This window comes from Salmo trutta, chromosome 2 (assembly GCF_901001165.1).
Source record: "Salmo trutta chromosome 2, fSalTru1.1, whole genome shotgun sequence".
Classification (NCBI taxonomy): Eukaryota; Metazoa; Chordata; class Actinopteri; order Salmoniformes; family Salmonidae; genus Salmo; species Salmo trutta.
The window spans coordinates 14046658-14060471 of NC_042958.1; the positions used below are offsets into that span (position 1 = coordinate 14046658).

General features: G+C 45.7%; 1 protein-coding gene across 1 annotated transcript; it reads right to left on the reverse strand.

Moving 5' to 3' along the window:
- Nucleotides 1–10255: 10255 nt before the first annotated feature.
- Nucleotides 10256–13652, reverse strand: si:ch211-140b10.6 (protein POLR1D). The gene is made up of 3 exons (XM_029695131.1): nucleotides 13502–13652; nucleotides 11202–11276; nucleotides 10256–11023 (listed from the first exon to the last, which is right to left on the reverse strand). The coding sequence occupies exons 1-3, from the start codon at nucleotides 13525–13527 to the stop codon at nucleotides 10603–10605; spliced, it is 522 nt and encodes a 173-aa protein (XP_029550991.1). The 5' UTR covers nucleotides 13528–13652; the 3' UTR covers nucleotides 10256–10602.
- Between the last annotated feature and the right edge of the window lie 162 nt (nucleotides 13653–13814).

Consider the following 13814-nt stretch of genomic DNA (forward strand, 5'->3'; position numbering starts at 1 on the left):
TTTTAGTGTTCTCTTAAAAGTGGCCGAACTTGCGACTTTTTAAATCCAACCCATTATAGCCAATGGCTCATTTAACACCATTTAACGGATCTCCTCTGGTTCATAACAAACAGCAGCAGAGCTCGTGTCTCCCACCGCCACTCTTCCTCTGTGTTTGCTGGACATTAGGCAGACAGGTGCTCGCTCCATTAAACAACACTCTTCACGGTAAAGTAAAGAGGAGAGCCAGGGTGTAAACCAATTAGCATGGAGTGAGGAGCAGCACTCAATTAGCGCGCGTGGTGCGAGGAAATACACGTCTTTCCAGGCGGGTGAGCACTTTTACGCAGCAACTGAGTGCCAGGCAGCAGCCAAGGCCGACGACTTATTAAAATATCAAATGTATTATCATGTTATAACTGTAATGTTATAAAGCACTAGCATTTCTTTCAGCTGGTCTTGCAGGCCGTCGATAATAACCATTAGCCTACATGAGATAAGACATTTAAAATATATATATAACGTTTACATTGTTTTTCTATTTTGGCCATTGTGCTTACATAGGCTTTATCTGCATTTTAGACATCACAGTTGACGTGATGTCTAAAATGGCCAGTCAAACGCACACAGAAACGAATAGGTCTATGGCAGCACTGAGTTCTTCAAGACAGATTATGTCTCTTTCTCCTGTATCTTAATGGGGCACTCAGCACCTGCTATAAAGTTCAAGTAAACCAATTCCATACAAATCAGTCCATGTATTGTCGCTTAATGGTGTTTATATTTGCTCGTCGTTTGAACGAGGAAGGAAACTGTTAATCGCATGTATTTCCCCACTACACTGAAGACGCACAACGGAGTTTATGAAGCGTGACTGGGTAAAACGCTATTTAGACCCCTTATCCGTGGCATTGAAATTTGCGTAATGGTTTTAAGTGAAAGGTAATGCGGCGTTGCTGAACCCAACTGCAATGATTCATACACAGGTTTGCAAATAAAAAGCCTTTAAGGACTCTTAATATGAACCGCAATAAAACGGCTGTAGGCAATCGAGAGGGGCCATAGCCGTATAGAGCAGTACAGGTTATGGACCCAACGGGTTAGAAACACCAGACGGAACGGAGTGCGGTGGGGAGAGATACTATAATGCTTGAGTGAATGTCCATGCTGTTTATACTGATGTTGCCTCATCTAGTCCCTGGGTTACCCCCATGAGCGCCTAGCGAGCAACATTATTCATTAATTCATGCTTAAATTAAATTGCTCAAACAAGGTCTTTCTCGATTCATGGAAATTGTCAATCCCATAAAAAAAATCGAAAGTAATAGGGCTAATTAGTATTGCCTAATAACCCATCAACAATGATAACAATGGTAATTGAGGACCGCTGACCACTTATTGCACGTTTTTAAACCTGCTCTTTTAAGATCACTTGTGCACTTTGCACTGTTTTAACTTTCATTCATTGTTATGCTTTGTGTGTTTTTGTGTCTGTTGTTTAACTAACTATAGGTATGTAGCCAGGGCTCACTTGAAAAGGAGATGTAAATCTCAATGTGACTTCTCTGGTTAAATTAAATATAGATATACTGTATATATTTATTTTTTTATTTTTTTATTTAACCAGGTAGGCCAGTTGAAAACAAGTTCTCATTTACAACTGCGACCTGGCCAAGATAAAGCATAGCATATATACAGTACCAGTCAAAAGTTTGGACACACCATCTCATTCCAGGGTTTTTCTTTATTTTGATTATTTTCTACATTGTAGAATAATAGTGAAGACATCAAAACTATGAAATAACACATGAATGCCAATAGTGTGCAAAGCTGTCGTTAAGGCAAAGGGTAGCTACTTTGAAGAATCTCAAATAGAAAATATTTTTTTACACTTTTTTGGTTACTACATGATTCCATATGTTATTTCATAGTTTTGATGTCTTCACTATTATTCTACAATGTAGAAAATAGTAAAAATAAAGAAAAACCCTTGAATGTGTAGATGTGTCCAAACTTTTGACTGGTACTACACACACACACACACACACACACACACACACACACACACACAAACAAACACACACACACACACACACACACACACACACACACATGTATATATATTTCCAAATTAACAACAACCACGATGACCTAATAAGAATACATATTGGTGTTGTTGTTGTATTATCCTATTTCTATGTAATTAAAAAGGAGAATTATTGGAGTAAAATGTTGGTTAATGGATTAGAGAAAACCAAGTGGAATGCAAAGAACAGGTTTTACAGAACCCGAGGAGTGTCACGAAAACACTAGATATTCTTTCTTTCACAAACAAAGCCGTTTCTGATAGAAGCAGGTATATACATGTCAAAAATGAGGAGGCACGATAAAAAGTGCTTACCCATGGCGACAGCCATAGCTTATGTAAACATGGCCAACAGTGAGTAACGACCAAATGCAAACGACAATTAAAATCAAATCTATTCTGAGTGAAGAAATTACGGCCCCATAAATCAAACTATGAGAGACAATGTGAGATAACGACTGCAAATCAGCTTAATGCCAAATCGAAAGGATTATGCAGCAAATATACTATCTACATTATGGGATTTTGAAGTGCCATTTTGTGGGCCTAATAATATGTAGACTATATTTTAGGGGAAATCATTAACATGAGAAGAGTAATTTGAACACTAGAAGAATATATTCACCAGGACCAAGAGTTTTTCTTAACAAGTTGACCAGGCAAATCTCCCTAGGCTTTATACTTCTAACGTTAGATAAGGCCCAGTTTGTTCGCTTTGTTATGTTTTTTCCCCCATCTATAGCGCCAGGGACAGGACTGCAAAAACATCTCTGCTGTATTACAACGCGAACGTCAAAGGCCCTGGGTAAATGCGGAAATCACACGTCACCTGCTGGATTATAAGGCACATTACATCTGTGGAAAGCAACCCCAGCCAGTCAACCCTTGGCATACCACTGTAGAAAATGCGGGCGTGACTTGGATAACCTGAGCTAATTTACTCTCTGTATTAGATATCTCAAGAGATAATAAAATTTACCTTTATTTAACCAGGTAGGCTAGTTGAGAACAAGTTCTCATTTGCAACTGCGACCTGGCCAAGATAAAGCAAAGCAATTCGACACATACAACAACACAGAGTTACACATGGAATAAACAAAACATAGTCAATAATACAGTAGAAGAAAAGAAAAGAAAAAGTCTATATACAGAGAGTGCAAATGAGGTAAGATAAGGGAGTTAAGGCAATAAATAGGCCATGGTGGCGAAGTAATTACAATATAGAAATTAAACACTGGAATGGTAGATTTGCAGAAGATGAATGTGCAAGTAGGGATACTGGGGTGCGAAGGAGCAAGATAAATAAATAAATACAGTATGGGGATACAGTAGGTAGATAGATGGCCTGTTTGCAGATGGGATATGTGTCAAGTTTGGACCAGTAAAGGGGTTATTTGTTATTGTAGTTTGGTCAGGACGTGGCAGGGGGGGTGTTTGTTTTATGTGGTTCGGGGTTTGTTGTTATATGTGTTTATGTAGAGGAGTGCTTGTTTAGAGTATTCCGGGGTTTTGGTCTATGTTCTATGTTAGTGTATTTCTATGTTCAGTCTAGTCTATTTATTTATATGTTTAGTTAATTGATTTGGCCTTCAATTGGAGGCAGCTGTTCCTTGTTGCCTCTGATTGAAGGTCCTATATAGAGGGGTGTTTTTGTATGGGTTTTGTGGGAAGTTGTTGTTTGCATAGCTGTGTGGTTAGCCTGCAATCCTGTTCGTGTGGTCGTTTTCTTGTTTTGTTTGTGTTCAATAAAAGTCATTATGAGCACTCAACCCGCTGCGCCTTGGTCCACTACGTACGACGGCCGTTACAGAACTTCCCACCACAAATGGACCAAGCAGCGGGCCCAGGAAGAGGAAGGATCCTGTGCCAGGGAGAGAAGGGAGTGGAGGACATTTTGGACATGGGAGGAGGTAATGGCAGGGGACAAGACCCTGCCATGGAAACAGGTGGAGACAGCGAGGGAGGAACGGCGAAAGTGGAGCGAAGAGCGGGCCCAACGTAGGATGCATGAGAGGCAGCCCCAATAAAAAAAAATTGGGGGGGGCACACGGATAGATCGGCGGAGCCGAGGATGGAACCAGAGCCAGTCGGGGTAAAATTGGAGGTGAGAGAAACAGAGACTATAAAGGAGTTGATGGGAAAATTGGAGGAGAAAACTATGAGAGAGCTACTGTGTTGGTGTTTTAGGCACGACATTTGCCCTACGGAGCGTGTCCTAAAATTGATGTCACCTGAGTCAGCTCTCCATACTTGTCCTGAGGTGCGTGCTAGCCGTCTGGTGAAGACAGTACCAGGCCCACGCACCAGGCCTCCAGTGCGTCTGCCCAGTCCAACTCGTCCTGTTCCTGCTCCCCGCACTAGCCTTGGGGTGCGTGTATCCAGTCTGGCATCTCCAGTACCAGCCCCACGCATCAGGCTTCCAGTGCGTCAGCCCAGTCCAACTCGTCCTGTTCCTGCTCCCCGCACTAGCCTTGGGGTGCGTGTATCCAGTCTGGCATCTCCAGTACCAGCCCCACGCATCAGGCTTCCAATGCGTCAGCCCAGTCCAACTCGTCCTGTTCCAGCTCCCCGCACTAGCCTTGGGGTGCGTGTATCCAGTCTGGCATCTCCAGTACCAGCCCCACGCATCAGGCTTCCAGTGCGTCAGCCCAGTCCAGAGCTTCCGACGACAGTACCCCGTCCAGAGCTTCCGACAATAGTGCCTCATCCAGAGCTTCCGGCAATAGTGCCTCGTCCAGAACATCCGGCAGCAGTGCCCCGTCCAGAGTGTCCGGCAACAGTGCCCCGTCCAGTGTGTCCGGCGACAATGCCCCGTCTAGAGATGGCCCACAGTCCGGAACCGAGTGAGACGGCCTACAGTCCGGAACCGAGTGAGACGGCCTACAGTCCGGAACCGAGTGAGACGGCCCACAGTCCGGAACCGAGTGAGACGGCCCACAGTCCGGAACCGAGTGAGACGGCCCACAGTCCGGAACCGAGTGAGACGGCCCACAGTCCGGAACCGAGTGAGACGGCCTACAGTCCGGAACCGAGTGAGACGGCCTACAGTCCGGAACCGAGTGAGACGGCCTACAGTCCGGAACCGAGTGAGACGGCCTACAGTCCGGAACCGAGTGAGACGACCTACAGTCCGGAACCGAGTGAGTCGGCCTACAGTCCGGAATCGGCACAGCGAGAGTCGCCCGACAGTCCGGAATGGGCGCAGCGAGAGTTGCCCGACAGTCCGGAATCGACGCAGCAAGAGTCGCTCTACAGTCCGGAATCGACGCAGCGAGAGTCGCCCGACAGTCCGGAATCGGCGCAGCCAGAGTCGCCCTTCAGTCCGAGGTCTCCAGCGACGCGCATCAGCCTGAGGTCTCCAGCAACGCACATCAGCCCGAGGTCTTCAGCGATGCGCCATAGCACAGAGACTTCGGGAGGGGTAACATTAAATATGTATTCAGCGGGGGTGGACAGGTTAGGTGGGGGACTAAGGCCAGAGCCTGAGCCACCTCCACAGTAGGAGGATTGGGGAGGGGGGGTATAGCACGGGAACCGTCGGTGACGGCAGCCACCCTCCCTTCCCTCCCTTTAGTTTGGGGGGTTTATTTTTGTGTTTATTTTTTTGTGAGGTGCATCCGGGGTCTGCACCTTTTGGGGGGGGGGGGGGGTACTGTCACGTTGTGACCAGTAAAGGGGTTATTTGTTATTGTAGTTTGGTCAGGACGTGGCAGGGGGGGTGTTTGTTTTATGTGGTTCGGGGTTTGTTGTTATATGTGTTTATGTAGAGGGTGTTTGTTTAGAGTATTCCGGGGTTTTGGTCTATGTTCTATGTTAGTGTATTTCTATGTTCAGTCTAGTCTATTTATTTATATGTTTAGTTAATTGATTTGGCCTTCAATTGGAGGCAGCTGTTCCTCGTTGCCTCTGATTGAAGGTCCTATATAGAGGGGTGGTTTTGTATGGGTTTTGTGGGAAGTTGTTGTTTGCATAACTGTGTGTTTAGCCTGCAATCCTGTTCGTTCGATCATTTTCTTGTTTTGCTTGTGTTCAATAAAAGTCATTATGAGCACTCAACCCGCTGCACCTTGGTCCACTACGTTACGACGACCGGTACACTATGTACAGGTGCAGTGATCTGTGAGCTGCTCTGACAGCTGGTGCTTAAAGCTAGTGAGGGAGATATGAGTCTCCAGCTTCAGTGATTTTTGCAGTTCGTTCCAGTCATTGGCAGCAGAGAACTGGAAGGAAAGACGACCAAAGGAGGAATTGGCTTTGGGGGTGACCAGTGAGATATACCTGCTGGAGCGCGTGCTACGAGTGGGTGCTGCTATGGTGACCAGTGAGCTGAGATAAGGCGGGGCTTTACCTAGCAGAGACTTGTAGATAACCTGTAGTCAGTGGGTTTAGCGACAAGTATGAAGCGAGGGCCAGCCAACGAGAGCGTACAGGTCGCAATGGTGAGTAGTGTATGGGGCTTTGGTGACAAAACGAATGGCACTGTGATAGACTGCATCCAATTGTTGAGTAGAATGTTTGAGGCTATTTTATAGATGACATCACTGAAGTCGAGGATCGGTAGGATGGTCAGTTTTACGAGGGTTTGTTTGGCAGCATGAGTGAAGGATGCTTTGTTGCGATATAGGAAGCCAATTCTAGATTTAACTTTGGATTGGAGATGCTTAATGTGAGTCTGGAAGGAGAGTTTACAGTCTAACCAGACACCTAGATATTTGTAGTTGTCCATGTATTCTAAGTCAGAGCCGTCCAGAGTAGTGATGCTGGACGGGCGAGCAGGTGCAGTCAGTGATCGATTGAATAGCATGCATTTCGTTTTTTTGCATTTAAGAGCAGTTGGAGGCCACGGAAGGAGTGTTGTATGGCATTGAAGCTCATCTGGAGGTTAGTTAACACAGTGTCCAAAGAGGGGCCAGAAGTATACATAATGATGTCGTCTGCATAGTGGTGGATCAGAGAATCACCAGCAGCAAGAGCAACATCATTGATGTATACAGAGAAGAGAGTCGGCCCGAGAATTGAACCCTGTGGCACCCCCATAGAGACTGCCAGAGGTCCGGACAACAGGCCCTCCGATTTGACACACTGAACTCTATCAGAGAAGTAATTGGTAAACCAGGCGAGCAATCATTTGAGAAACCAAGGCTGTCAAGTCTGCCAATAAGAATGTGGTGATTGACAGAGTCGAAAGCCTTGGCCAGGTCGATGAATACGGCTGCACAGTAATGTCTCATCGATGGCGGTTATGATGTCATTTAGGACCTTGAGTGTGGCTGAGGTGCACCCATGACCCGCTCGGAAACCAGATTGCATAGCGGAGAAGGTACGGTGGGAACTTGCACTTGGCTCAGGACTTGGTTCTAATACTATGCCATCATACTACGCCCACTCCAATTTGCATACGGCCCCAACAGATCCACAGATGATACAATCTCTATTGCACTCCACACTGCCCTTTCCCACCTGTACAAAAGGAACACCTATGTGGGAATGCTTTTCATTGACTACAGCTCAGCATTTAACACCACAGTGCCCGCAAAGCTCATCAATAAGCTAAGGACCCTGGGACTACACACCTCCCTCTGCAACTGGATCCTGGATTTCCTGACGGGCCCCCTCCAGGTGGTAAGGGTAGGTAACAACACATCCGCCATGCTGATTTTTAACACAGGGGCCCCACAACCTCTCCCTCAATGTGATCAAGACAAAGGAGATGATTGTGGACTACAGGAAAAAGAGGACCGAGCACGCCCCCATTCTCATCGACGGGGCTGCAGTGGAGCAGGTTGAGAGCTTCAAGTGAAGCGGGTGCTATATCTCTTGACACATTGATGAAAACAATCATGGCCTCTAAACTTTCAAGCTGCATACTGGACCCTATTCCAACTAAACTACTGAAAGAGCTGCTTCCTGTGCTTGGCCCTCCTATGTTGAACATAATAAACGGCTCTCTATCCACCAGATGTGTACCAAACTCACTAAAAGTGGCAGTAATAAAGCCTCTCTTGAAAAAGCCAAATCTTGACGCAGAAAATATAAAAAACTATCAGCCTAAATCGAATCTCCCATTCCTCTCCAAAAAAATTGAAAAAGCTGTTGCGCAGAAACTCACTGCCTTCCTGAAGACAAACAATGTATACGAAACGCTTCAGTCTGGTTTTAGACCCCATCATAGCACTGAGACTGCACTTGTGAAGGTGGTAAATGACCTTTTAATGGCATCAGACCGAGGCTCTGCATCTGTCCTCGTGCTCCTAGACCTTAGTGCTGCTTTTGATACCATCGATCACCACATTCTTTTGGAGAGATTGGAAACCCAAATTCGTCTACACAGACAAGTTCTGGCCAGGTTTAGATCTTATCTGTCGGAAAGATATCAGTTTGTCTCTGTGGATGATTTGTCCTCTGACAAATCAACTGTACATTTCGGTGTTCCTCAAGGTTCCGTTTTAGGACCACTATTGTTTTCATTATATATTTTACCTCTTGGTGACGTCATTCGGAAACATAATGTTAACTTTAACTGCTATGCGGATGACACACAGCTGTACATTTTGATGAAACATGGTGAAGCCCCAAAATTGCCCTCCCTGGAAGCCTGTGTTTCAGACATAAGGAAGTGGATGGCTGCAAATGTTCTACTATTAAACTCAGACAAAACAGAGATCCTTGTTCTAGGTCCCAAGAAACAAAGATATCTTCTGTTGAATCTGACAATTAATCTTGATGGTTGTACAGTTGTCTCAAATAAAACTGTGAAGGACCTCGGCGTTACTCTGGACCCTGATCTCTCTTTTGACGAACATATCAAGACTGTTTCAAGCACAGCTTTTTTCCATCTACGTAACATTGCAAAAATCAGAAACTTTCTGTCCAAAAATAATGCTGAAAAATGAATCCATGCTTTTGTCACTTCTAGGTTAGACTACTGCAATGCTCTACTTTCCAGCTACCCTGATAAATCACTAAATAAACTTCAGTTAGTGCTAAACACGGCTGCTAGAATCTTTACTAGAACCAAAAAATGTGATCATATTACTCCAGTGCTAGCCTCTCTACACTGACTTCCTGTTAAGGCAAGGACTGATTTCAAGGTTTTACTGCTAACCTACAAAGCATTACATGGGCTTGCTCCTACCTATCTTTCCGATTTGGTCCTGCCGTACATACCTACACGTACGCTACGGTCACAAGACGCAGGCCTCCTTACTGTCCCTAGAAATTCTAAGCAAACAGCTGGAGGCAGGGCTTTCTCCTATAATTTTTACGGAATGGTCTGCCTACCCATGTGAGAGATGCAGACTTGGTCTCAACCTTTAAGTCTTTATTGAAGACTAATCTCTTCAGTAGGTCCTATGATTGAGTGTAGTCTGGCCGAGGAGTGTGAAGGTGAACGGAAAGGCACTGGAGCAACAAACCGCCATTGCTGTCTCTGCCTGGCCGGTTCCCCTCTCTCCACTTTGATTCTCTGCCTCTAACGCTATTACAGGGGCTGAGTCACTGGCTTACTGGTGCTCTTCCATGCCGTCCCTAGGAGGGATGCGTCACTTGAGTGGGTTGAGTCACTGACGTGATCTTCCTGTCCGGGTTATTATTTGACCCTGCTGGTCATCTATGAACATTTCAACATCTTGGCCATGTTTAGTTATAATCTCCACCCAGCACAGCCAGAAGAGGACTGGCCACTCCTCATAGCCTGGTTCCTTTCTAGGTTTCTTCCTAGGTTCTGGCCTTTCTAGGGAGTTTTTCCTAGCCACCGTGCTTCTACACCTGCATTGCTTGCTGTTTGTGGTTTTAGGCTGGGTTTCTGTACAGCACTTTGTGACATCAGCTGATGTAAGAAGGGATTTATAAATAAATTTGATTGATGTACATACTACCTCAACTAACCGTGCCCCCGAACATTGACTCTGTACCGGCACCCCTCCCCCCCCCCCCCCGTACTTGTTACTTTTACTTACTCTTATCCATATTTTTGGAAACTGCACTGTTGGTTTAGGGCCCGTAAGTAAGCATTTCACTGTAAGTTCTAGACCTGTTGTATTCGGCGCATGTGACTAATAAAATTTGATTTGATCATGTCAGTTTACAGTTCGTACCAGCAAGATTCACAATGAAATAACAGAGCTGAGTGCAAGATGGGAATAAGTGTGTCAAAATTGAGAATAAGAATAGGAAAGAGATGACTTCCAGTTAAATGATCAGTAGAAACAAATGCAATTTAATCAGTTATGCTTGTCACAAACTGACAACAGCAACCCCAATCTTTCTCACATTCTCAGACAATCCATTATTTCCAGTCATTCAATGGTTATGTACGTCTTTCCAGTCATTCAATGGTTATGTACGTCTTCGAGGGAGAAAACCTCCTCTGGTAATGCCGTTACAGCACTCCCTACAAGGTTATGATGTCACATGTGGCTCCTCCCACTGGGAGTGTCCTTGACAGGTGAGCGTGCTGGTTTGATTGATAGAAGGTGTGGCCTATGGAGTGAGAACTGGCCCTGAAATGGGCGTGGTCTGATGAGGAGGAGGAGCTACTATCGGCGGAGAGAGCGGTCTCTACAAGAGGAAGGGGCTTCAGATGGGGAGTGTTCTTTAGAATGGGGACTGTATGTTTTGTGACCAGTGACGCTTTTATCCCGGTGTTTCTTGTCTCTATGGCTGTATCTGTCATTGTCTCCAACCCCTCTGTATTTGTAGCTGTCTCTGTGGCACGTGTTGCTGTCTTTGTCTCTTTTGTGTCCATCTTTGAGACTATGTTCTCTGCTGTCCCTATGACTGTCTTCGTCCCTGTGTCGTCTGTGACTGTCTCTGTGGTCTGTGGATGGGGTCCTGCTGCGCCGCCTACACTCTGATGTCTGTTCTCCTGAGTGGCCAGCAGGGCGGCGCTGTGGGATGGTGGTGCGCAGAGTGTTGAGCAGGAAACGCTTGTTGGTGCTGCGCAGTGGACATTTCATCCTGGAAGACAGTTGAACCAAAATTAACATTTCAAACCAGCAAGGCCTTCAATATTATCTTTGATATGCATCTGTCTTGGTCTGTCACACCTTGCCATGTGTCAAGTACATTCTGCATTGAAAGCCAAACACCCGTAACAGATGGTTTACCAGATCCTTTCCTAACGTATGCCACTCACCAGCCTGCTGGACCCATGGTTTCTGCTCGCACGCGAGCCCTACTGGTCTCCTTCAGCAGCTCCTCCACTGCACGTCTACATGGCACATGGAGAGAGTGACAGAGAGAGTTTAGGGCGCAAGAGAGGGAGATATTGATTAACATATAAGTGAAAAAGGGAGAGTAGAGAAAGAGACAGAAAGAGAATAAAAGTGAAGGAAAACAGCAGGATAAAAGGCAGAGAGAGAAGGCACTATGCCAGTCACAGAGCTAGAGGCACATGTCATGTGTGTCCTGGGTTGACCTGCTGAGTCATTCTGCCCTTTGACCCCAGATCAACTGTTACAGCTGCCCTTTGACCACGGATCAACCGTTACAGCTGCCCTTTGACCACATATCAACCGTTACAGCTGCCCTTTGACCACAGATCAACCATTACAGCTGCCCTTTGACCACAGATCAACCGTTACAGCTGCCCTTTGACCACGGATCAACCGTTACAGCTGCCCTTTGACCACAGATCAACCGTTACAGCTGCCCTTTGACCACAGATCAACCGTTACAGCTGCCCTTTGACTACAGATCAACTGTTACAGCTGCCCTTTGACCACAGATCAACTGTTACAGCTGCCCTTTGACCACATATCAACCGTTACAGCTGCCCTTTGACCACAGATCAACCGTTACAGCTGCCCTTTGACTACAGATCAACCGTTACAGCTGCCCTTTGACCACGGATCAACCGTTACAGCTGCACTTTGACCACAGATCAACCGTTACAGCTGCCCTTTGACCACGGATCAACCGTTACAGCTGCCCTTTGACCACGGATCAACCGTTACAGCTGCCCTTTGACCACGGATCAATCGTTACAGCTGCCCTTTGACCACGGATCAACCGTTACAGCTGCCCTTTGACCACGGATCAACCGTTACAGCTGCCCTTTGACCACGGATCAACCGTTACAGCTGCCCTTTGACCACGGATCAACAGTTACAGCTGCCCTTTGACCACGGATCAACTGTTACAGCTGCCCTTTGACCACGGATCAACTGTTACAGCTGCCCTTTGACCACGGATCAACTGTTACAGCTGCCCTTTGACCACGGATCAACTGTTACAGCTGCCCTTTGACCAAGGATCAACTGTTACAGCTGCCCTTTGACCAAGGATCAACTGTTACAGCTGCCCTTTGACTACGGATCAACCGTTACAGCTGCCCTTTGACCACGGATCAACTGTTACAGCTGCCCTTTGACCACGGATCAACTGTTACAGCTGCCCTTTGACCAAGGATCAACTGTTACAGCTGCCCTTTGACCAAGGATCAACTGTTACAGCTGCCCTTTGACTACGGATCAACCGTTACAGCTGCCCTTTGACCACGGATCAACTGTTACAGCTGCCCTTTGACCACAGATCAACTGATATAGCTGCCCTTTGACCACGGATCAACTGTTACAGCTGCCCTTTGACCACGGATCAACTGTTACAGCTGCCCTTTGACCACGGATCAACTGTTACAGCTGCCCTTTGACCACATATCAACTGTTACAGCTGCCCTTTGACTACAGATCAACTGTTACAGCTGCCCTTTGACCACATATCAACCGTTACAGCTGCCCTTTGACCACATATCAACTGTTACAGCTGCCCTTTGACCACGGACCAACTGTTACAGCTGCCCTTTGACCACGGATCAACTGTTACAGCTGCCCTTTGACTACAGATCAACTGTTACAGCTGCCCTTTGACTACAGATCAACTGTTACAGCTGCCCTTTGACCACGGATCAACTGTTACAGCTGCCCTTTGACCACATATCAACCGTTACAGCTGCCCTTTGATCACGGATCCCAGACTAGTGTGCACAGGAAATACAGAATCTCTCATGCACATTTTATTTTAATGTCAATGGTACACACAGACATCAATCACTATTTTCCCTTTTTACACACACACACATACACTTTCCAGCAGCTGCGACTCAAAAATATCCTCAACTTGTTTAGCTGGCATACAGTACCCTACTGAATCGCGACAACAATTCAGTCTCTATGTGAGTTATCTAGATAGTCACGCAACAAATAATTGAAACATAGCTAGCTAATCATTGACACGCATAGCAAGCAATCTAGTAGCTAAGCTGGTGAACAATTAACTAGCTATTTTAACAGCATAATAAATCACACTGACCTAGCTACTTGACTAACGCTACTAGCTGACGTTCCTTAGCTAACGTTAGCTCCCCCTTCAAAACACCCCAGAAATTCACATCAAGCAACAAATACCAGTCTGGCAATAGCATAGATTATAACATACTTCTCCAATTCGCCATCATCTGCCATAGTGTAATGATCAATGTAAAATAATCAAAAGATATTTCAAATCAATACTGCCAATGCTAGCTAATGTTTATTTCTGAATATGTATGTTTACTTCTCCTCCATGGGGGCCTTCCGGCGGGGACCCCGCATGACTACTGTCCTTAGCAGTGCCTTATGTAATATTGAAATTTGTACGTAAAAAAACAGATAGCTTTGCTTACCAACAAACAAATTATGTTTCAATGTTGTACAACAGTATGTATTTTGTCTAATATTGAAAATAAATGTCATAATGATACTTTTTAGTG